The sequence below is a fragment of the Lynx canadensis genome, chromosome A1 (genome assembly GCF_007474595.2).
Source record: "Lynx canadensis isolate LIC74 chromosome A1, mLynCan4.pri.v2, whole genome shotgun sequence".
NCBI lineage: Eukaryota > Metazoa > Chordata > Mammalia > Carnivora > Felidae > Lynx > Lynx canadensis.
Window position 1 is genome coordinate 22,616,483 of NC_044303.2, and position 24,782 is coordinate 22,641,264.

Genomic DNA, 24,782 nt, shown 5'->3' on the forward strand with positions numbered 1-24,782 from the left:
GCATTTGTTAATTCAAGTTAACAGAAATCTGCAATTTCTTTTATAGTTACAATGCATGCTCCTGTATTTTACAGAAAGAAAATACTCACCCCAAATGATTCACCAATTGATACTAAGATTCTGTCAAGATAAAATACAAATTAGTAATGAAAATCATATATAACTGTGCAGAGATGAACATACATCATTCTAAGCTATTAGAAATACCAAATCAAAAGTTTGCTCTACCCCAGAACCACAACAAAATTATAGTCATCAGTGGCTTATTCTAAACAATGCTACTCTAATCATACACTGAACTGGTCTCTTAGATTTTTAAAGAACTACATGACTGAAAGACTATATTCTGCCACTGTCCACATTTAAAGAAGATAAAGGAAAATTTTAATTTACCCATATTTAATTCTCATAAATCAGTGCGTAAGATAACAATTAAAATTTCTTTCACATTTTCTCATTAAAAATTTGCCTAACATTTGGCAAAAACTTATAGTATTAAATAATCAGTATTCGAATTAAGATTTCTACTGATATAAAGTCTGTCATATATCTTAGAATCAGAAATCTCTATTAGTCTGTCCTTGTTTGAACCATATAATTTATGTTCTTTTGTTTTTGTCTGAGTATAGTTGACACATTATGGGTACACTAGTTTCAGGTGTATAACACAGTGATTCAACAAGTTTATACATTATGCTATACTCACTACAAGCTTAGCTACTGTTTGTCACTATGTATTGCTATTACAGTATCACAGACTATCATCACTAGTGTCACTACACATGCTGTACCTTTTATTCCCACGATTTACTTATTCTGTAACAGGAAGCCTGTATCTCCCACTCCCCTTCACTCATTTTGCCCATCCCATAACTCCCTCCCCTCTGGCAACCGCCAGTTTGTTCTCTGTATTTATAGGTCTGATTCTGATTTTTGTTTATTCTTTTCTTTCTTTTTTTTAGATTTCACTTATGAGTGAAATCATGTGGTATTTGTTTTTCTCTGACTTATTTCACTTAGCAGAGTATCTTCTAGGTCCATCCATGTTGTCTCAAATGGCATCATCTTGTACTTTTTAACTGCTGCATAATATTCCCTTGTACATATATACCACATCCTCTTTATCCATTCATACATGAATGGACACTTAGGTTGCTTCCATATCTTAGATATTGTAAATAATGCTGCAGTAAACATACAGGAGAACATATCTTTTAGAATAAGTGTTTTAATTTTCTTGGATAAGTACCCAATAGTGGAATCATATGGTATTTCTATTTTTAAGTTTTTGAAAAAGCCTCCACACTGTTTTCCGTCATTGGCTGTACCAGTTTTACATCCCCAGCAACAGTGTACGAAGGTTCCTTTTTCTCCATATCCTCACCAACACTTGTTATTTCTTGTCTTTTTGATTCTAGTCATTTTACAAGTGTGCTATCTCACTATGGTTGATTTGCATTCCCCTGATGATTAGTGATTTTGAGTATCTTTTTGTGTATCTGTTGGCCATCTATACATCTTCTTTGGAAAAATGTATATTCAGAGTCTCTGCTCACTTTTTTAATTCAATTGTTTATTTGCTATTGAGTTGTATGAGCTCTTTATAAATTTTGAGTATTAACTCTTTTTCAGATACATGGTTTCAAATATTTTCTCCCATTCATTAGCTTGCCTTTTCATTTTATCGATGGTTTCCTTTGCTGTTCAGAAGCTTTTTATTTTGATATAGTTCCACTTGTTTATTTTTGCTTTTGTTTCCCTGGTTTTGAAGACATATTGAGAAAAAAAATGTTGCTACAGCTGATGTAAGAGAAATTACTGTCTATGATCTCTTCTAAGAGTTTTATGGTTTCAGGTCTCACATCATTTTGGTCTTAATCCATTTTGAGGTTACTTTTGTGTAAGGTATTAAAAAGTGGTCCACTTTCATTCTTTTACACGTAGCTGTCCAGTGTTCCCAGCACCATGTATTGAAGAGTTGGTCTTTTCCCCACTGTATGTTCTTTCCTTCTCTGTCATAGATTGACCATATAATCGTTGATTTATTTCTGGGTTATTTTGTTCCATTGATCAATGTGTTTATTTTTGTGCTAGCACCATGCTGTTTTGATTACTACAACTTTGTCGTAATTATGACATTGAAACCTTTCTTGAAATCTGGGATTGTGACATTTCCAGTTTTATTCTTTTTTTTTTTAATATTTATTTTTGGGGAGAGTGCAAGTGGGGGAGGGGCAGAGAGAGGAAGACAGAGAATCCGAAGAGGGCTCTACGCTGACAGTCTGGCAGCAGTGTGCCTGATGTGTGGCTCGAACTCACAAACCACAAGATCATGATCTGAGCCAAAGACAGACACTCAACCTACTGAGCCACCCAGGTGCCCCTGTTCTTTTTCAAGGTTGCTTTGGTTATTCAGGGGTCTTTTGTGGTTTCATACAAACTTTGTATTATATGTTCTAGACTGTGAAAAATGCTATTGATATACGGATAGGGATTGCATTGAATCTGTAGATTGCTTTGGGCAGTATGGTCATTTTAACAATATTAATTCTTCTAAGCCATGAGCATGGAATATATTTGCATTTGTTTGTGTCATCCTCCATTTCTTTCATGTTTTATAGTTTTCAGATACACATCTTTCACCTCTTTGGTTAAGTTTATTCCTAGGTATTTTATTCTTTTTTGGTCCAACTGTAAATAGTGTTGTTTTCTTAATTTCCCTTTCTGCTACTTCAGTATTAGTGTATAGAAATGCAACAGATTTCTGTATGTTAATTTTATATCCTACAACTTTACTGAATTCACTTATTCTACTAGTTTTTTCGTGGAGTCTTCAGGATTTTCTATGTACAGTATCATGTCATCTGCAAACAGTGACAGTTTAACTTCTTCTTGACCACTATGGATGCCTTTCATTTTTTTTCTTCCCTGATTGCTATGGGTGAAGCTTCTAGTACTATGTTAAGTAAAAGTGATGAGAGTGAAAATCCTTTGTATTACTCCTGATCTTAGAGAAAAAGCTCAGTTTCTCACTATGATGTTATCATGTGGTATGTATCATGTTATCTGTGGGTTTTTCATATATGGCCTTATTATGTGGAGGTATGTTCCCTCTAACACCACTTTGTTGAAAGTTTTTTATCATGAGTGATGTTGAATTTTGTCAATGCTTTTTCTGGGTCTACTGAGATTATCATATGATTTTTATCCTTTGTTTTGTTGATGCACTGCACAATGTTGATTGATTTGTAAATATCAAACCACCCTTGCACCCCTGGAATAAATCCTACTTGCTTGTGGTTAATGATATTTTTGATATGTTGTTGAATGTGATTTGTTAATATGTTGTCAAGGATTTTTGTATCTATGTTCATCAGGGATACTGGCCTGTAGTTTTCTTTCTTTGTGGGGACTTTGTCTGGTTTTGGTTATCAGATCAGGATAATTCTGGCCTTGTAGAATGCATTTGGAACCTTTCCTGCCATTTCCATTTTTTTGGAATAGTTTGAGGAGAATAGGTATTAATTCTTCTTTAAATGTCTGGTAGAATTAATCTATTAACGCATCTGGACCGGACGTTTATTTTTTGGTAGTTTTTTGATTACTGATCCAATTTCATTACTAGTAATCAGTCTGTCCAGATTTTCTATTTGTTCCTGATTCAGTTTTGGAAAATGGTATGTTTCCATGAATTTATCTATTTCTGCAAGGTCATCCAATTTGTTGGTATACAATTTTTTGTAGTAGTCTCTTAGATTCCTTCATAATTCTGTGGTGTCAGCTGTTACTTCCCTTTCCTTTCTGATTTTATTTACTTGGGTCCTTTGTCTCTTTTTCTTGATGAGTCTAGCTAAGGGATAATCAATTTTGTTTATCTTCTCAAAGAACCAGCTCTTGGTTTTGTTAACTTTCTTCTTTTTAGTCTCTACATCATTTATTTCTGTTGTGATCTTTATTATTTCCTTTCTTCTACTCACCTTGGGCTTTGTTGTTCGTCTTTTTCTAATTCATTTAGGTGTAAGGTTTATTGTTTATTTGAGCTTTTCTGGCTTCTTGAAGTGGGCCTGTATTGCTATATATTTTCCTCTTAGAACTCTTTCACTGCATCCCAAAGATTCTTAGACTATTGTGTTTTCATTTTCATTTCTCTCCATGAATCTGTTTCTTCTTTGATTGTTTTGTTGGCCCATTGGTTATTTAGTATCATGTTGTTTAGTCTCCACGTGTTTGTGTTTTTTCCAGTTTTTTTCTTGTGATTTATTTCTAGTTTCATACTGCTGTGATCATAAAAGATGCATGGTATGATTTCAATTCTCTTAAATTTATTGAAGCTTGTTTTGTGTCTCACATGTGATGTATCCTGGAGAATGTTCTATGTGCACTTGACAGTAATATTTTTTTTTGTTTTTGGATTGAATATTATGTCCACCTGTTCCAAAGTGTCAAAGACACTGTCTCCTTATTGATTTTCTGCCTGAATGATCTATTCACTGATATGAAGAGGAGTGTTAAAGTCCCTTACTATTACTGTACTACCATCAATTTCTCCCTTTATGTTCATTAGTATGTGCTTTATGTATTTAAGTGCTCTAATACATGTGTTGGGTACACAGATATTTACAACTGTTACATCCTCTTGTTGGACTGCTTTATCATTCTGTAATGCCCTTCTTTGTCTCTAATTACAGTCTTTGTTTTGAAGTCTATTTTGTCTCGTATAAGTACTGCTGATTTTTTGCCTTTTTTTTTTTTGTTTCCATTTACATGGTGAATGTTTTTCCATCCCTTTACTTTCAATTTGTATGTGTCTTTATGTCTAAGGTGAGTCTCTTATAGCCAGCATACAGAAGGGTCTTGTATTTTTATCCATTCCACCACCCTCTCTCTTTTGATTGAAGCATTCAGGCTATTTACATTTAAAGTTATTATTGATAGGTATGTATTTATTGCTATTTTGTTCCTTGTTTAATGGTTGTTTTGTAGTTCTTCTCTGTTCCTTCTTCTCTTGCTTTGTGACTGAATAGTGTTATATTTGGCTTTCTTTCTATTTTTTGTGTATATATCATAGGTTTGGGGTTTTGTGGTTGCCATGAGTGAACCATATAACTTGTTTTTAATAATAAAGCTGAAGAACAGCATTAGCCTGACATAACAAGGATATAATAATATGCACATGAGACTAATCATATGCACATGGGACTAATAGATTTTATTGTCCTACAGTTCCTTGATAAGTGGCCATCATTCTATATATATTTGATTAAGCAGAATACCTAAATATGCTGGATAAGTAGAGTATTAAGATGCTCTCTTAGGGTGCCTGGGGTGGCTCAGTCGGTTGGGCATCCGACTTTGGCTCAGGTCATGATCTCGCTATTCATGAGTTCAAGCCCCGCATCGGGGTCTGTGCTGACAGCTCAGAGCCTGGAGCCTACTTTTGATTCTGTGTCTGCCTCTCTCTCTGCCCCTCCCCTGCTCATGCTGTGTCTCTGTCTCTCAAAAATAAATAAATATAAAAAAAAATTTTTTAAAAGATGCTCTCTTAATGCCTGACAAATGATTTATCTAAAACTTTAAGAATGTGAATTTTTTGCTAACGAACCTCAACCCAGAAATGATTTTACTAAACTCAGCAAACAGCCATCATCATAAGTATAATATGGATCAATTCTCATTACCTAAGTATACATTTTCATGTGGCAGTGTGGGACTGTAAATTAAACATGCACAGTGCAGCATGTTAGGAACTTACAACACAATTTGTAGGTATCAGTACACAGATACTATAAGAACATCAAATAAAATATGCTACAAAGTGCATGAGAGCATTTATATCATTTGCCAATTATTTTCTACTTTATCTCTTCCTGTAGAGTTTGAGATTTTTACCATGAGTGTGCATTACTTACGTAATTAAACACCCCACACAAATGTTTTCTCAAGGGTTAAGAGTTTCTCCCTGTTTTTCTTGCCCATTAAGTACAACTATATGAGCTGACAATTTGGGGAGATGAGACTACATTAACTATACTTCCTAATCTGCCTACCACTCTACAAATTAAGTCAGTTTCAAACTGCCCATGATAACATATAATAAGTCAATGGAAGCACTTCAAAGCCAGAAAGCACTTGTGGTTGGATGTAGAAGATGATATAATGATTTGTAGTTGCACAGAACCTTTCATCTAGGAATTTAAAACAGCTTCATACTCATCATCTCCCTGATAGACAGCACCCTTCCATAGAAGCCCTGACACCTGCCCCAAGTAATGTAAGGAAACTGCAGGCAGAATTAAGAATGGACTTCTAAAGACTTAATTTACAGTCATCTACATTTAATCAGTCATCTACATTTTAACAACAAAGCAAGACGAACAAGTTCACTGAGCTTATAGGACATTCAATAAATCTACAGAATAAAAATTCTTAACTGAAAGTAATCCACTTTGCTTAGCAGATTGTCTACTTGCAAAAATATGAAAGTGATTTTAAACTTATTACAAAAGTTGTTCTCTGTTCACAAAAAATAGATCCCAGCAACCAGAAAGGTTGATGACTAAATTTGCAAAACCATTTAAGTAAACATTATTTATCTTTTCTACCAAATTCTTGCCATGTCACTTAATATAAATTGTCATTCATTTTAAATGAAGAAAGCTTTATATTTTTGTGCTTGGGTCAAAACAATCTCCTCTTATTCTTTGCCCCTTCCCTAAAGAGAAAACACAAACCTCGATCTTGGAGTCATTTTTGTTGGTGTTGGCACACCTTCTGAAATTTTATATGGATTCTTCAGGGGTGATATATAGATGTTTCCCCCAGGAATTCGTAAAGGTGAACTAGAAAACTTGTAAGGACTTCGAGGAATGTGAGGTATTGGTGACAAAGTTGGGGGCTAAGGCAAAAACAAAAAGTAGATTATTTTTTTAATGTTTGAATGAGATCCATTGTTTTATAAATAGAGTTTCCCAGTCAAAGGATACTTCCGACATACCCTGGTAGAAGCATACTGCAAAATATTTGTTTTAAGTCTCTGCATGAAGACTGAGTTATAGAATACTATAATGGAATCATACTCCTCTTCTCTGATCAAAACTCGTTTGAATGTCTGAGGAAGAAGAATAAAAACAACTGTTAAATGAATTTAGAAATTTATCTCTTTAGATTTTCTTTATAAATAATTCATAATATGTTTCAACAGTAAGAATCACATACTATGTAGTAAAAAATCACCTGAAAAAGCCTTCTTAGGTTTAGATTATAGCTGCTCTACCAGAAGTGAAATGTGATGCATTTTTTTTAAAGTTTGTTTATTTACTTTGAGATAGAAAGAAAGAGAAAGAGAGAAAGAGAAAGAAAAAGAAAAAGAGTTGGGGAGGGAGGGAGGAAAAGAGAGAATCCTGAGCAGGTTCTGCCCTGTCAGCACAGAGCCCAATGTGGGGCTTGAACTCATGAACTATGAGATCATGACCTGAGCCGAAACCAAGAGCTGGACACTTAATTGACTGAGCCACCCAGGCGCCCTGAAACATCACAGATATTTTTTATGTATATATACATGTAAAGTTTATTACAAATATTCCTCTTTGTTGGAGGGATACAGTATTCCTTATTAACTTTAAAATATAAATTTGGGGGGCGCCTGGGTGGCGCAGTCGGTTAAGCGTCCGACTTCAGCCAGGTCACGATCTTGCGGTGCGTGAGTTCGAGCCCCGCGTCGGGCTCTGGGCTGATGGCTCAGAGCCTGGAGCCTGTTTCCGATTCTGTGTCTCCCTCTCTCTCTGCCCCTCCCCCATTCATGCTCTGTCTCTCTCTGTCCCAAAAATAAATAAACGTTGAAAAAAAAAAATTAAAAAAAAAAATAAAATATAAATTTGGATATTAAAATGTCTTAACTTTCCAATTCCATTTTAGTTACAAATAATTAATAATATAAAAGTAAAAAAATTGACAGGTGAATTTATATAATAAGGTCAGAATATATGGTCTAATTAATGACTTAAGTTATCTATATTATGGATATGGATATATCTAAAATCTTACCATGGAAGGTTACTTACCTCCTGAACAGCATGAGGAAGATCCTTGTATGCTGTTACAATGATTTTGAATTTAAGGTCTATATTCTTCACTTTGCAAATGCCATACATGGAACACATCATAATCTAGTAAATCAATGTAATATAAAAATATCAGAATTTTGTTACATAGTTGTGTTCTACAGAGTACTCTGTTATCTTTCTTTTAGCTTCAAAAAAAAAACGGAAGCTTAAGTTCCTATAGGATTACTTTTTTCTAATCCTGAGCCCAGTTTGAAAGTTGATGTGAAGTGTTTAGCCCAAATTGTGTTTAAGGGACAAAATGCAAATAGCCAAATCTCAATTATTAGAATTGATCATCTGGTTTGTAAATAACTCTAACCTTCACCCGTTACTTACATTTTTCCCAGAAAAGCTGAAACTCGAATGAGTTAACTGTGTAACTAGCACTTAAAAAGAAAAAAAGCCAGTTGTGTAAAAGGTTCAAACTATCAGATAAAATAATACTGAATACATTTGGTGATAGTGGTAAGGGGACTTTCTAGCAAGGGGCAGGAGAGAGTCTTTGTATTGTAGATAATGTTCCTGATTTGGAGGCAGGTTATGCAGGTGAGTTCAGCTGATGAATCTGCATTAAGATGTATCCCTACGATACATGAATGTTTCTATATGCATATTATATTTCAATAAAAAAATTTAATATAAAAATTAGATTAGAAATTATTCTCTATGAACTTAAAAATCAAACTTTATTCATTTGCATGAATTTTATTGCCAAATTTAAGTATTCATATCTCTGCAACATTCTTGTTTATATATACTATCGCCGGGAATATCTATTCACCATCCCTTGTTCAGCAACCTACCAGCCCCAATTCTGGTCTCCCCATTCAGAATGCCATCCAATAACTTCTTTGCTAATTCACATTTTTTTCCTACTTCAGTTCTTTTCCTAAGGTTTCTCTCTGCAAAAATCTTCTTGATTCAAGATACCTAATCTCTTTAGAAACGCTTAGCACTACTGTCTTTCTATATTGTAGAAAAGCAGAACCATAAGGCAATGAGTGCCTACTTTTAAAAATCCAACATCCTAGAATTTGTATATCCAAATATTTATTCTCTTGTAAAATATACATATTTGTAGGTTATACCCTTATACACTAGTGTACCTTTTACTAAAAATATTCTTATTGGGAACATTACTACTGACCTTACAGAAATAAAAGGATTTTAAGGGAACATTATGAACAATTGCATACCAACAAAACAACTATCTAAGATGGACTGGAAAAATTTAAGAAAAGACACAAACTACCAAAACTGACTAAAGAAGAAATAGAAAATATGAGCTTTAATTAATAATAAAAAACTATCCACAAACAAAAGCCCAGGCCTAGATGGCTTCACTGGTGAGTTCTACCAAACATTAAAAAAAAAAAAAAATCAATACCAATTCTTCACAAACTCTTCTGAAATTAGAAGAGGAGGGAACACTTTCCAATTAATTCTGTGAGGTCAGTAGTACTCAAAAACAGACATCAGAGGAGAATTACCATTATCTCTTATGATTACAGATGTAAAAATCCTTAACAAAAACAAGCTGAATCAGCAGCATATCTAATGTGCTATGTGACCAAGTAGGATTCATTCCAGAAATGCAAGGCTGGTTTAACATACTGAAGAATTAATTAATATAAGACACCACAATACAATAAAAAGGAAAAAACCCAATGATCATCTCAATAGATACAGAAAAAAGCATTTGAAAAAAGCATTCAATACCCTTTTGTGATAAAAACACTCAATAAACTAAGAATAGATGGGGACTTCCACTACCTGATAAAGGGCATATACAAAAACTCCATAGCTAACAATACATTTAATGGTGGAAGACTGAATGCTTTCCCCTGAGGTCAGGAATAAGACAAGGATGTCCCCTTTCACCACTTTCATTCAGTACTGTATTGGAGGTTCTATGCCAAAGCAATTTGACAAGTAAATGAAATAACAGTCATCTAGATTGCAAAGGAAGAAGTAAAACTACCTCTATTTGAAGATATATGAGCTTATATATTGAAAATAGTAAGGAATCCACTAAAAACCATTACAACTGATAAATTACTTCAGCAAAACTGTAAGATAATATGATTAATATATGAAAATTAATTGTATTTCCATACACTAGCAATGAACAATCCAAATAAGAAATTAAAGAGACAACTTCAGTTACAATAGTGTTAAAAGGAATAAACTACTTAGGTCTAAATTGAATATAACAAATGCAAGACTGCACTCTGAAAACTTAAAAACATTAATGAAAAAATTAAAGAACATCTAAATAAATGGAAAGACATCATATGTTCATGGACTGGAATACTTAATATTGTTAAGATGACAGAGCTGCTCAAACTGATTTATGACTCAGTACAATCCCTATCAAAATTCCAGTTGCCTTCTTTGTACAAATTGACAAGGTGATCCTAAAATTCATACAGAAATGCAAGCTTCAGAACAGCACAACAAATCTTGAAAAAGAAGAGTAAAACTGGGGTATCATGCTTCCCTACAGATCAATGCAGTACAATTAAGAGACCAGAAATGAACTTTTACATATATATAGTTAGTTGATTTTTGACAACTGTCAAGAGGGAAAGAAAAGACTTTTCAAGAAATGGTGCTGGAACAAGCAGTATTCACACACAAAAGAACGAAGTTACACTCCTATCTCACACCATACAGAAAAATTAACTCAAAAAAAAAAAAAAAAACAAAACGTAAGAGCTAGAAGGGGAATTAATCATGTTTATTATTCATTTTCAATTACAAGTGGATTTTTCAGAACATTAAATTGTTCATACTCATTTTTCCCAGGCTCTGAGAAAAATGGAGAAAAATAAGGATAAACCTTGGTGGTCTCTGATTTGGCAATGGTTTTTTAGATATGACACCAAAAGCACTAGCATCAAAAGAAAAAAACAGATAAACTGAACACGATCAAAAATTTTTTTTTTTCAACGTTTATTCATTTTTGGTACAGAGAGAGACAGAGCATGAACGGGGGAGGGGCAGAGAGAGAAGGAGACACAGAATCGGAAACAGGCTCCAGGCTCCGAGCCATCAGCCCAGAGCCTGACGCGGGGCTCGAACTCACAGACCGCGAGATCGTGACCTGGCTGAAGTCGGACGCTTAACCGACTGCGCCACCCAGACGCCCCCAAAATTTTTTTATATTAAGTATAATTTATTGTCAAATTGGTTTCCATACAACACCCAGTGGAATATGATCAAAATTTAAAACTTGTGTGCCTCAAAGGACACCATCAAAAAAGTGAAAAAGACAACTCAGAACTGGAAAAAACACTTGCAAATCATATGAAATAAGGGACTTTTATGTAGACAACATGAAGAACCCTTATAAATCAATAATAAATAGACACCCAATTAAAAATTATGTAAATGATCTGAATAGATATTTCTCTAAAGAAGATAAACAAATGGCCAATAAGCACATGGAAAGTGTGTTTAATGTTCAATCAGTATCATTAGCAATTAGGGAAATGAAAACCAAAACCATAAAGAGATATCACTCTATACCCACTAGGATGAGTATAATTAAAAAAGCAAATAAGAAGTTGGTGAGGATGTGGAGAAACTAGAACCTCATACACCGCTGGTAGGAATGTAAAATGGTGTGGGTAAGTTGGAAAATAATCTGGCCAGGCTTCAAAGGTTAAACACAGTTATTATATGACCTGACACCCTGTCAGGTATACATCCAGAAAACTGGAAACATATATCCACACAAAACTTGTACATACATGTTCACAGTAACATTAATCATGGTAGCCAAAAAATAGAAAGTAAATGTACACTAAATGATGAACAGATATATATGATGTGGTATATCCATACAATGAAATATTATTCAGCAATAAAAAGGAATGAAGTACTTATACAAGCTATAACACAGATAAGCAATGAAAACACTATACTAAATAAAAGAAGCCAGATACAAAAGACAACATATTATATGACTGCAATTATTAAAAATGTCCAGAATAGGCAAATCTACAGAGATAGAAAGACTAGTATTGCCTGGGGATGGAGGGAGTGGGGGAACAGGGGGTAAGTACTTAAGGGTATGGTGTTTCTTTCTGGCATGATAAAAAACTGTTTTAAAAGTGTTTGTGACGATGCTTGCACAACTCCATGAATATACTAAAAACCACTGGGGTGTATACTTTAATTTGTATGGTATGTGAATTACATCTCAGTAAGTTGTTACTAAAAATATATATATATATATTCTTATTATTCGGTACAGAGAAGAAAAATGAAGATGTGAGAGATGGTTCTCTGTAAATTAAATCTTTTAGTCATTAGTTTGTTCATTCATTCAAACAGTAGGCACTGTTTTAGATAAACTTGGGTATTTTTAATAAGTTTTTTAATGTTCATTTATTTTTGAGAGACAGAGAGAGAGACAGAGTGCAAGCAGGTGACGGGCAGAGAGAGGGAGACACAGAATCTGAAGCAGGCTCCAGGCTCTGAGCCGTCAGCACAGACCCGGATGCGGGGCTTGAACTCAAGAACAGCGAGATCATGACCTGAGCCGAAGTTAGACGCTTACCCGACAGAGCCACCCAGGTGCCCCCAGATCAAATTGTTCTTAAATTTCATGCTTTTTCCATACTAACATGAAATCTAGTTTACCACAAGACAGAAAAAGTCCACAATAAACGGTTTCTTCAATGATTTGTGTAAACAAGATCTTTTAGGTCATTAAGCAAGTTACTAAAATACTCTCAAGCTCTAAAGCTCTAAGAAGTACAGCAAAATTACAAAAGGTAGCTAACAAGTGCACATATATTAAGTCTGCAAAATTGATTTGGCTTCTCATTTGAATCTAATCTTTTAAGAAATCAGTATACAGTTACCAAATAAGTAGGAGAAGAGAAGTGAACTACATTATTACCTGATCCAAATGCCTGTCTCTCATGAGTTCATACTCATTTTGCAGTGTGTGCTGAAAAAGGGTCCAGATGATGTGTTCCAGTTCGGGGTGGTCAGACAGAAGGCGTGCACACAGGGTATTTAGTCGAAGATAGGCCAGTCGGTACACTGGAGACATAAGGGGAATTAATCATGTTTATTATTCATTTTCAATTACAAGTGGATTTTTCAGAACATTAAATTGTTATAACCATAACACTGTTAAACAGCACCTTTTTTTCAAGTTTTTATTTAAATTCCAGTTAGTTAACATGTAATATTAGTTCCAGGTGTAGAATTCACTGATTCATTACTTACATGCAACACCCAGTGCTCATCACAAGTGCCCTCCTTAATACCCATCACCTCTTTAAGCCACTCCCTACCTGCCCTTTGGTAACCAACAGCTTGTTGTCTATAGTTAAGAGTTTGTTTCTTGGTTTGCCTCTTTTTTTCCTCTATGTGCATTTGTTTTGTTTTTTAAATTCTACAAATGAGTGAAATCATGGTACCTGTCCTCTGACCAACTTATTTCACTTAGCATAATACTCTCTAGCTCCATCCACATTGTTGCAAATGCCAAGATTTCATCCTTCTTTTTTGTTTTGAGAGAGAGAGGGGGGAGAGAGCATGCAGGCAGGGGAGGGCAGAGGAGAGGGAGAGGGAGAGAGAGAGAGGAGGGAGTGAGGGAGAGAATCCCAAGCAGTCTCCATGCTCAGCATGGAGCCCAATGTGGGGCTTGAACCCATGAACCATAAGATCATGAGCTGAAATCAAGAGTCGAACACTTAACCAACTGGGTCACTCAGGCACCCCAAGATTTCATTGTTTTGGATGGTTAATATTCCATTGTGTGTGTATATATATATGCGCACGTGTGTGTATATACACATATGTATGTATATATGTGTGTGTACACACATACACGTACATACACACATACCACCTCTTCTTTATCCATGGACATTTGGGCTCTTTCCATAATTTGGTTATTGTTGATAATACTGCTATAACCATCAGATAACTGCGTGTTATCCCTTCCAAATTACATTTCTGTATCCTTTGGGTAAATACTTAATAGTGCAATTACTGGATCATAGGATAATTCTATTTTTAACTTTTTAAGGAATGTCCATACTGTTTTCCAGGGTGGCTGCACCAGTTTGCATTCCCACCAACAGTAAACAGCATTTTAACATTAACCTCAGCTACCTCCATCACTATTTTCTTTATGAGTTAATAATTCCTAGTCTTAGTGCAGAGCTATGTACATAGAAGGCAAACTAGCCCTTGGATACTAACATAAGATTTATTTAGAGAGTCTATAAAAAATACTACTGGGATACAGGTTTGGAGAAAAGGAATACACAAAATTGAGGGTTTTTTTCCCATCTACTTTATATATTAATGACCTTTGTTTTAATTACACCTTTCAAAGACTCATAAAGTAGTCAGAATTTTTAAGGTAACTACTCTACTTGGTCACACTTTAGCATGCATTAGACTTGCCTTGGAAGGCTTGTTAAAATAAGGATTTTCTTTTTTCTTTTTCTTTTTTTGTTTTGTTTTTTTTTTGCATGTCCTTCTAGAGTTTCTGACTGAGTATAGTTCTAAATGGAGCCTCAACAAAAATTTTCCTTTCTACAAATTTTCAGGTGAGGTGGATTCTGCTTTTGGGGACCACACTCGCTAACACTGCTCTAACTTAAGGGATATGTTACAATATGCCTATAAAACTCAGTCTATTTCTGACCTGAATAAAATCAGAAAAAGTATTTATCGCAGAGGAATCTGGCTTTTCATGTTCCTTCAGAGAGCTTCAAGTGCGTGTGCACTTGCACACAGAGCTGACCCTTAAACAACATGGGTTTGAACTGTGAGGGTCCATTTATACATGGATTTTTTTTTATAAATACAGGACAGTACTATAAATGTATTTTCCTTATGATTTTTTTAAAGTTTATTTTGAGAGAGACTGAGCATGAGCACAGGAGACACACAGAGAGAGAGAGAGAGAGAGAGAGAGAGAGAGAGACGGAGAGGGAGAAGGAGAGGGAGAGAGAGAGAGAGACACAGAGAGAGAGAGAGAATCTCAAGCTGGCTCTGAAGGGTCAGCGCAGAGCCTGAGGTAGGGGCTCAAACTCATGAAACTGTGAGATCATGACCTAAGCCGAAGTCAAGAGTTGGATGCTTCACTGACTGAGCCACCCAGGCACCCCTGATTTTCTTAATAACACTTTTCTCTAACTTCCTTTATTGTAAGAGTACAGTATATAATACATATACAAAATACGTGTCAATTGTTTATGCTGTCGGTGAGACTTCTAGTCAACAGTAGGCTATGAGTAAAGTTTCGGGGGGGGTCAAAAGCTGTATGCAGATTTCTGGCTTCATGGGGGATCAGCGCCCCTAACCCCTACATTGTTCAAGGGTCAGCTATACATACACATGCACAGACACAACTGCCCCACCTCATATACACACAGAGAATGCTCTACAACCTAATTACCAGGAAATATGCCTGAACTAGACCACAGCACACTTTAACAGTCTTAACTTTACATACACACCTGAACAGTAGAGGTACTGTCGGGCAAACATTTCCAGAAACAAATTTGAAGGCATAACAAACGCGGCAGCAGCAACAATACCAACATCCAACACTTTTTGAGTGCTTACTATGTGCTAAGCCCTGTTTGAAGCATTTATGTGTTAATTCATTTAATTAACTCAAAAACCCTATAAGGTAGATTATTATTATAAAATAGATTATTATTATCATTTCCACTTTACAGACGAAGCAACTGAAGCACAGAGATAATAGGTGACAAAGTCAAACCTAGTAAGCAGAAGGGCCATGATTTGAACCCAGTCACAGCCAGGTTTCAGAGGTCATGTTCTTGAAAGTAATCATCTACTAACCTTTTTTGTAAAAAAGTGAAAGGGAGGTAGATTTCAATGGCTTCTGAGTCTGGAAGGCTGAGGTTGCTTGTGCCTCTGTGTTTGCAGTAGAATTTACACGTGTAGTTCCTTTTTTCTTTGGGGATCTGATTGGAGAAAGATACCTAGACATATTCAAAGGAAAAGACTTCATTTGAAGTCCGCTAAGAGTCTCTTTCTCTTTCTCTGTCTCTCATGCACACACAAACACAGCTGTACACATGCATCTAAACATATCTATTTAGTTTGTTATTATACATCAAATTCCTTCATTCAGCAAGCTATTTAAATACAAGCTAGAAAAGATACTGCCTAAGAGGAAAACTAAGCTGGTTGTTATAATTTCTAACTATTTTAAGAAATGGCTTTTTCTGGGAGTTACTGCTTTACTGGAAAAAAAAAGACAGCTACATTTGTATATATGCTCAATTTTAATAGTTACAGTGAGATTGAGATCATAAAATAACTCTAGCTTAAAAGAATAAGTTATTGACACCAAAATAGTGTTGTCATGTTTCTGATTCTCCTCTTAAAAATGTTGCATTGATAGGGCACCTGGTTAGGTCAGTCAGTTAGAGCATCCAACTCTTGGTTTCAGCTGAGGCCATGATCTCACAGTTCATGGGTTCGAATGCCACATGGAACTCTGCACTGACAGCACACAGCCTGCTTGGGATTCTCTCTCTCTCTCTCTCTCTCTCTCTCTGTCTCTGTCTCTGTCTCTCTGTCTCTAAGCTAATAAACTTAAAAAAATGTTTCATTGATAACTATGGTTCATATATATGATAAAACTTAAGTTATACACACACACATACCACCTAAATTACACAGTACAGAATTCTATCTAATACTTCAGATAACATTATCAAGGAAGATTTATACCTGTATACTAAACATGTCAGGCATAAATCAAGGAAGATATTAGTAAATATTATATCTCAATTTCTGACATTCTACCACTCTTCTGTTACCTTTTATAGGATAATCCAGAGCTACTTTATAATTTTGTCCTGTAGCTGAGAAGTAATTCTGAGCAAGAAGGAGGATTTAAACCTTACTATGGATGCTTCCACTACATATAGTTAACTATAGTTAACTATAGTATTTTATATATATATATATATATATATATATATATATATATATGTATATATATAGTTATATTATATATAATACAATATATATAGTTATATAATATATATAGTTATATTATATATAACTATAGTATTAGTTAACACTACATATGTTAACTAATACACTAAGAAAAGGGAATCACCATAATAATCTTTTAAGTAACAGGGTCTAGTCTACTTCCAATCTTGTATTTCCCTTCAATTCACTAATTCATAATATTGTAGACAAATTTAACTTGGATAGAAGTTAATCTCCCTTGAGTTCTAGGTACAAATATTCAATTACCTACGGGACATCACTACTTGAATCTCAAACTTAAGAAGGCCAAAGGGGAGCTCTTGATTTCTTCCCTCTGTTTTTCCTGTTTCAATAAATGGCTCCACATTACATCCTGTTTCTTAAGTCTAAAATATAGGCGTTATGTTTAATTTCTTCCTCTTCCCAATTCCTCAAACTCAATGCAAAACGAAACCTTATTAAATCTTCCTCTAAAATACATCGTAGATCTTTCCATTTCTTTCTATCTCTACTGATGTATCTTAGACCAAGTCACCTACCTCTCTCACTTGGACTATGGAAATTATCTCCAAACTGGTCTTCCTACTTCTTCTTTACCCTCCTCCAAACCTATCTGCACTTCAAACAGCAGCTAGAAAATGGCTCTTTAAAAATACAAATTATAGCAAGCTGCACCCTTACTTAAAACTTTAATGCTTTCCCACTGCCCTTCTAAAATCCAAACCCCTTCCTATGGCCCATGGTTTGCCTCTCCAAACTTGTCTTATTGTACCTCCAACCTCCTCTTGCTCACTTTACCCCAAGCACACTGGGATTTCCTTCTGTTCCTCAGACCAGCTAAGTTTGATCTGCCCTAGGGCCACCACACTTACTGTTTGCTCTGCCTGGAATGCATATCATGAAGATTCATGCCTGGTCAGCATCCATCTATCCTTGAGGTGTCAGGTGCAATATCCCTTTATTAGAAAAAGTTTCCCTAAACATTCCTACACTCTCAGTTCCTCGCTTTCGTATCACTTATTTCTATTATAAAACTTAATATACTCTATTTTTTTTTCTTTTTAAGTAATCTCTACTCCCAACACGGGGCTTGAACTCATGACCCTGAGATCAAGGGTCACATGCTCTACTGACTGAGCCAGCCGGGCACCCCAAACCTAGTATACTCTAAAAGCACATCATATATTAGTTTACTTCCTCCATAATATAAGCACTATGAAGAGAAGAACCTAGTCCACCTTACCCACCTTTTATTCCCAGAGTCTAGAAAACTTCCTGGCACTTAGACAACTGCTTACTGAATTAAAGAAAAAGATAATGCTTGATTATTTACATTAATGCATAACTTAGCCAACAAATTTATATGTAAAGGCAGAAGCGTCATATGCTAGAAATAGTTTGGGTACAAGTTAGCATGGAAAGGACATCTCTGGAAAGTAGTCCCTGAACTAATCACAGAGCACTATAATGTCAATTCCTAGACAAAACTAAATAGAAACAACATTAGGTACACTTCTATGAAAGGCAGAAGAGCTAGAATGCTTAGGAGCATGCACTTCAGGGTCAGATTGCTTGGGTTTGATTTCTGTTGAGTTTTGGCAAGTTACCTTATTCCTCTAATTCCTATTTTACAGAGAACTGAGGCTGATAGCAGTATTTATCACCTTATAGGGATGTTATGAAGACCAAATGGGAAAAAAAAAAACAATCTCAAGTATTTAGCCAACTGTCCAGCCCATAGTGAACCCTCAATAAATATTAGCTATTTGCTTTTTTCTTCCATTATCGTCACCATCATCATCATCGTGTACCTATTAACTGATTTAGTTTCATATCCTACGCTAATCCCTATGCCTATCCTATGCTTTACCCCAAATGCATTGATCTGTACTCCCTGAAAATGTTTCCCACTTTCTTGGCATTACACTTTGGAACTCATGCCATTTCTGACTCTTGGAACACCTTCTGTCTCCTCCCTCCTCTCCAGTTTCCATAGAGAAATCCGACTTTCCATCTTTCAGACCTAACTAAATTGCCATCTCTGCCATGAAAACTATCCTCATTACATCAAACATGAGTGATTTCAGTAGCACTTGGTACCACTTTTATATGATCTTGGGTCATGTATCTTATATTCCTGCTCCATCAAAGCAAGAACAATGTTTTATTCAAAATCTATTCCTTACAGTTTCTATATAGTATCTTGCATTACACCATGCTCAAAACCTATTTGCGGGTTGAGTTAATAGCACAGCATACATTCTACTTACATATCTGCTGCAGTGTGATTACTCTGGAGAGGAAGGCTGAGAGTACAAGCAGATTCAAGGTGATCAGCTGGTCCTTCTCGGTCCTTTGCTTGTTTAATAAGATCAAATAAAGGTGAATCCTATATGAAACCAGATGACATTAAAACCACACTGGTAAGTATGATTTTCCCATGTGCATATCAAAATCCTACTGCCTGACATGGGGAGTGCTACAAAGTTAGTTACAATTGACAGCAGTGATTTAGAATTCAAATGAGATCCTTTTCTTCACTTTGAAAATACTGATTGCCAATTTTTGTTCTATATACATAAAATAAAGGGCCAGAAAAATGCATAACTTGAAATGCTTATGTTAGAAAAGAAATTAAAAGTTAGGGAGAAATACACAGAAAATACCTAAATATGGCACAAAGACAAATAATAAAGATATGAGCATAATTTAATGAAACTAAAAGATACATGCACTGTTTGATCACAAAGCTACTAACTGGTTCTTTGAATTAACTAGAAAAATTAAATCTCCAGTCAGATTGAGAAAAAGAGAAGAAATAAACAGTAATAGGAACTAAAAGTGGGACTATTATCACAAAAATTAGGAAGATAATAGGGGATTGTTATGAATAGTTTTATGCCAATAAATGGGAAAACTTAGACCAAGTAGAAAATTCCACAGAAATATAAATGAACTAAACAGTAAAATAAAGTAGTAATAGTCCTATATAAACTATTAAAAAACTAGAATCAATAATTAAAAATCTCCCCATAAGGAAAATATTAGGCATATCAAACACCTTTGGTTTTACCGGCAAAGTCTACCAAACATAAAAAGAACAGATAATTACACTTTTACTCAAACTTTACTGACAATGGAAAAAGTAGAAACATTCTTGATCTCATCTTATGAGGCTAGTACAACAATGATACTAAAACTCGTCAAGGACATCACAAAAAGGTAAGTTATACCCCATTCCCACTCGTGAACAGAGAGATAAAAATCTCTTCTTAACATCACTTTATTTCTATTATATAACTATATACTCTATTTCTTTTCTTCTTTTTTTTTTTTTTTAAGTAACCTCTACTCCCAACATGGGGCTTGAACTCATGACCCTGAGATCAAGAGTATTTACACAAAGTGATGTGTAAACATAATTAAAAATTTTATAATGAAGTCATGAGTAACATTATTACTAATACTAATTTTTACAATGAGGACCATTTAACATTGAAGAAAAAGGTTCTAGGTGATAAGGCGTTCCTTCTATCTCACAAGTTTATTTTCTACTATAATATATAATCAGAGAAGTTGCTTATTTCTTACATTTGGAACTTACTTTCTTTTATGGCCTAATATATAAATACTTTTATAAACATTCCATGGGCACTGGAAAACTACTTTCAGCCTATAGAACTTTATATATCAATTACATGTTTACTAATTATAGCATTTACATCTTCTATATATTTATCTTTTGTCCACTTGAGCTATGGTGGGTTGGGAAGCATGAGTTAAAGTCTCCTTATACTAATAATGCATTTCTTACTATTTCATGTAAGAAGTTTTTTCTCAATGAATTTGAATACTATGCTACTGAGTGTATATTCAGAACTGTCAAATCTTCACTAAAGATTGCATTCTTGAACATTACAACATGGCCTTCTCTTCCTTAATTGTAGTATGTTGAACCTATTAAACCGATGTTAAGATTGTGACTTCTTTTTCTCTTACTATTAGCCCAATATGCCTTTCTCTGTTCTTTTATTTTCAACATTGCTGAGTAACATTATTTGAATACAACATATATTTAGGTTTTGGGTTTTTTTTTAATCCAATTTGGGTGATTTTTTAAATGTTTATTCATTTTTGAGAGACAGAGAGAGATGGAGTGCAAGTGGGGGTGGGGCAGAGGGAGAAGACAACATAGAATCCAAAGCAGGCTCCAGGCTCTTAGCTGTCAGCACAGAGCCAAACGTGGGGCTCAAACTCACAAATCATGAGATCATGACCTGGGCCGAAGGTGGATGCTTAACCAAATTTCAGTGATTTTAGACATTTATAATTGCTGACAGATTTGGTTTTGTGTGGTTACTGTGTTTTATGTTAGCATTGTTTTCATCACTTTTTAAAATGTTTCACTAAATGATCTGTGATATCCAAAAAAAAAAAGAACTTTGCAGGCTTAACCAAAATCCAGAAGTCAAAGAAAAAGATGAACTGATTTGACTACATAAAAACTAAAAACTTGTTTGACTAAAACCACAATAAACCAAGTTAAATTAAATCTTTAAAAAATAAATAATATTAGGGTTTTTTCCTACAGCTTCATAACATGATTTTTATTACAAATAATTCTATTCTTTCCTTTCATTAGGGGCACTCTGAAGTGCAATCTAAGTAAAGGCTTTCATTGGAGTAAGGTAAGGCTAACAACACCAGTTAATACATGTAGTCATATTCAATGTTTTACATATTCTAGCCACTGAAAAATTGAATATACTTATTTAACTAAAATAGTGTGGGTATAAATCCATCTATAAATCCATATATTCAGCAGGAGTGGCCTATTCCCATTTTTATTTCAATGATATTTTAAGAGACCCTAAGACTCACTAAGAAATGCAAGTAAACCTGAGCCTTCACAGGATTTAGGTATACTACAAATCAGGCATTCTACTTTCTCTTCAGATTAGCACAACAGGCTGGGCTGCAGATTAGCATAACGGTATTATACTAAAGTGAATGCCTCCTCCAAGGGTTAAGGTAGCATTTTTTAACCAATAGTCTTCATGTTTCACTCAGGTATCCCTTTTATTCCTCCATCTCCCCCCAACACAAGTGGTAACACAGATATATAGATATGTTTATAATGAGTATGTCATGATAGTGGGAAAGAAGTACAGTGCAGTGGTCAGGCATGAGACTCGAGCCACACCACACAGAATCAAATCCCAGCCACTTATTGGTTGTGTAACTTTGGACAAGTTGCTTAACCTCATATGATTCACTCTTCTGAACTGTTACGTGGAGATACTAATCATGATAGTAACTTATAGTATTGTGAGAATAAAGTGAATAACACATGTTAAGCATTTAGAACAAAGCCTGGCACAGAGTGCTATGTAAGCATTTGAAATTATTATGGTTCAGTTCTTATTTACACATAATAAATGCTTTTATACAAAGGATGATGTATCTGTTCAAATATATGAATGTATACCTCATACATTCCATCTGTCTATCCACCCAATATTTGTTGTTTGTCTACTTGGTAAGTGGCCCTATGCTAGGAATTAAAAATTACAAACAACCCTCCAATTGCCAGATACCAATGGACTGGAAGAATCATTTCAGAAACGTCTGTCTTCTTCCACCTTACTCAACATATTCAATTGAGGTCTATGTGCAAAATAAACTTCGATAATCCTCTACCACCAAAATACTCTTGCTCTTTTCTAGTTTTTCCCATATCATTATCACTCCTTATAACCTGTTGTCCAAAGCAAAAAAGGAGTCATCTTCAATTATTTTTTCCTTCACACTCCACTATCCCATCCAGGAAAGTCATGCTGACTCTAACTTCAAAATATATCCCAAGTCTAACTTCTCATCATCTCTAACATTACTGTAGTCTAAGTCATTATTCTCTCTTGTCTGTACTACCACAAAAGCATCCTCCAACTGTTTTTCAACACTTCCACTCTTGCTGCCTCCCAGCTCTTCTCAATAGAGTTAATAGGCTATTCCTCACACCCTCCACCCTACTCAAGGACTTCTCATCACACTAGAATAAATCCAAACTTAATGTCTGGCCCTTGTTACCTCCCAGGCCTCACTTTCTACTACTTTCCTCCTTTTACTCCTGTCATACTAGTCATCTTTATATTCCTTGAACACAGCATGATTCTGTCTCTGTTTCCATATATTCTCTTTCCTCTGTCTGCAGTGCTCTTTGCCAGAATTTTCCATGGCTCAACCCACTCTATTATTCACATTGTCTCCTCAAATAGCACCTTCTCAGCAAAGCCTTCTCTGAACATCCTGTCCAAGGCAGTCATAATTCCCACTTGTTTGCTACTCCCAACTCTGCCTTATTTTCTTCATAGTACTGATCACTATTTGAAATTATATTATGCATTCATTTGTTTACTTGTTTATTGCTCCTCCAGTTATCTTGTTCACAACAGCATTTCCAATGTCTAAAAATGCCTGGCACACAGTAGGGACTCAACATTTATTGAATAAATGAAGTGAGTAGGTAAAAAGTGTTCAAAATTCTTTGAGGTTAATTCTGCCTTAAAGTGAGGATAAGATTAAAAATAGAAGTTTCTTAGTTATATACACCCTAGATCTTTCAAAAATAAAGTATTTACCTACTGCTTTCCCCCATCTTTTTCCCTCAAGCATTAGTCAAACATAGTATGTATACCTTAGCCATAAAGAAAGCAAAAACAGGAAAATTATTTCAGAATGCCTATTCTTAGAAGACTTTTGTTCAAAGTGAAGTACAGTAGAGTACCTTGGAGCACTTAGGCAACCTGAGTAAAACTATTAGTTTTGTCTATGAAATAGTTCCAGGGAAAGATATTCCTCCTCCCCACATGGTGCTCAGAGTCCAGTGGGAAGAGGCAGACAATAAACAAGGAATGACACATTTGGAAAAAATCTATGAAACAATAGAGTTTCTCATGAAGAATACAAATGGAAACACTGGTAGAGGGGGTTAGTTCAAGGAAGATATATCTGAGAAGGTAACATGGATGCTGAGATGTGAAGAGAAGTTGTACTTTGAGAGAAGCAGGAGGCAGAGGTTTCCTAAGATGAAAGAAAATGTGATAAGAAACTGATGTTAGTTTAGGAACTAAAAAAGACACTACTAGTACTAAAGTAAAGTGGTGGTATAGTAGTGGAGAGATTGCTAGAGAAAAAGGTGGGTAGCTGTTTGATGATGCAAAATCCTAAAGACCATGCTACAAAGTCTGAGCATGCTAAGAGAAATGGAACATCTATTACAATAGAAACTATGTTTTAAGATACAGATTTTTTGTGTCAAAAATCACTAATATAGAGATAGCTAGTTCAATTGTGCCTTGTTTCCTATTATATATATTTGTAGCATAGAACTGGGGTTCTAAAAATATTTGATTAATTGAATGATGTATTGTTTGCTTTCAGGAATGTACTGCAGGTGATAGAGGTCACCGTAATCCATACTGCCTTAACTCTGTTACAAGTGACAGAATTTCCTATCAATTTCTTAGCTCCGTTATGAGTGAAGAATGTGCCAGGCATGTTTAGTACCAAGTCTAGTGAGAGCAAACAACTTTGGAGTTGTGTGCATGTAACTCAGGAATTAATGCTACTGATCTGAAATTTAAAAAAAAAGAAAAG

At 34.9% G+C, this 24,782-nt stretch overlaps 1 protein-coding gene across 5 annotated transcripts in view; it reads right to left on the reverse strand.

Annotated features, from left to right (window-relative positions):
• RB1 (RB transcriptional corepressor 1) overlaps window positions 1–24,782 on the reverse strand; it is a 180,627-nt gene that overhangs the window by 11,275 nt on the left and 144,570 nt on the right. For all 5 annotated transcript variants that reach the window (XM_030310532.1, XM_030310551.1, XM_030310528.1 and 2 more), the window contains 7 exons: window positions 19,394–19,512; window positions 15,954–16,096; window positions 13,015–13,160; window positions 8,061–8,165; window positions 6,995–7,108; window positions 6,732–6,895; window positions 90–120 (listed from right to left, as the gene is read on the reverse strand). In XM_030310532.1, coding sequence (XP_030166392.1) covers window positions 90–120; window positions 6,732–6,895; window positions 6,995–7,108; window positions 8,061–8,165; window positions 13,015–13,160; window positions 15,954–16,096; window positions 19,394–19,512 — 822 coding nt within the window. The remainder of the gene's footprint in view (window positions 1–89; window positions 121–6,731; window positions 6,896–6,994; window positions 7,109–8,060; window positions 8,166–13,014; window positions 13,161–15,953; window positions 16,097–19,393; window positions 19,513–24,782) is intronic.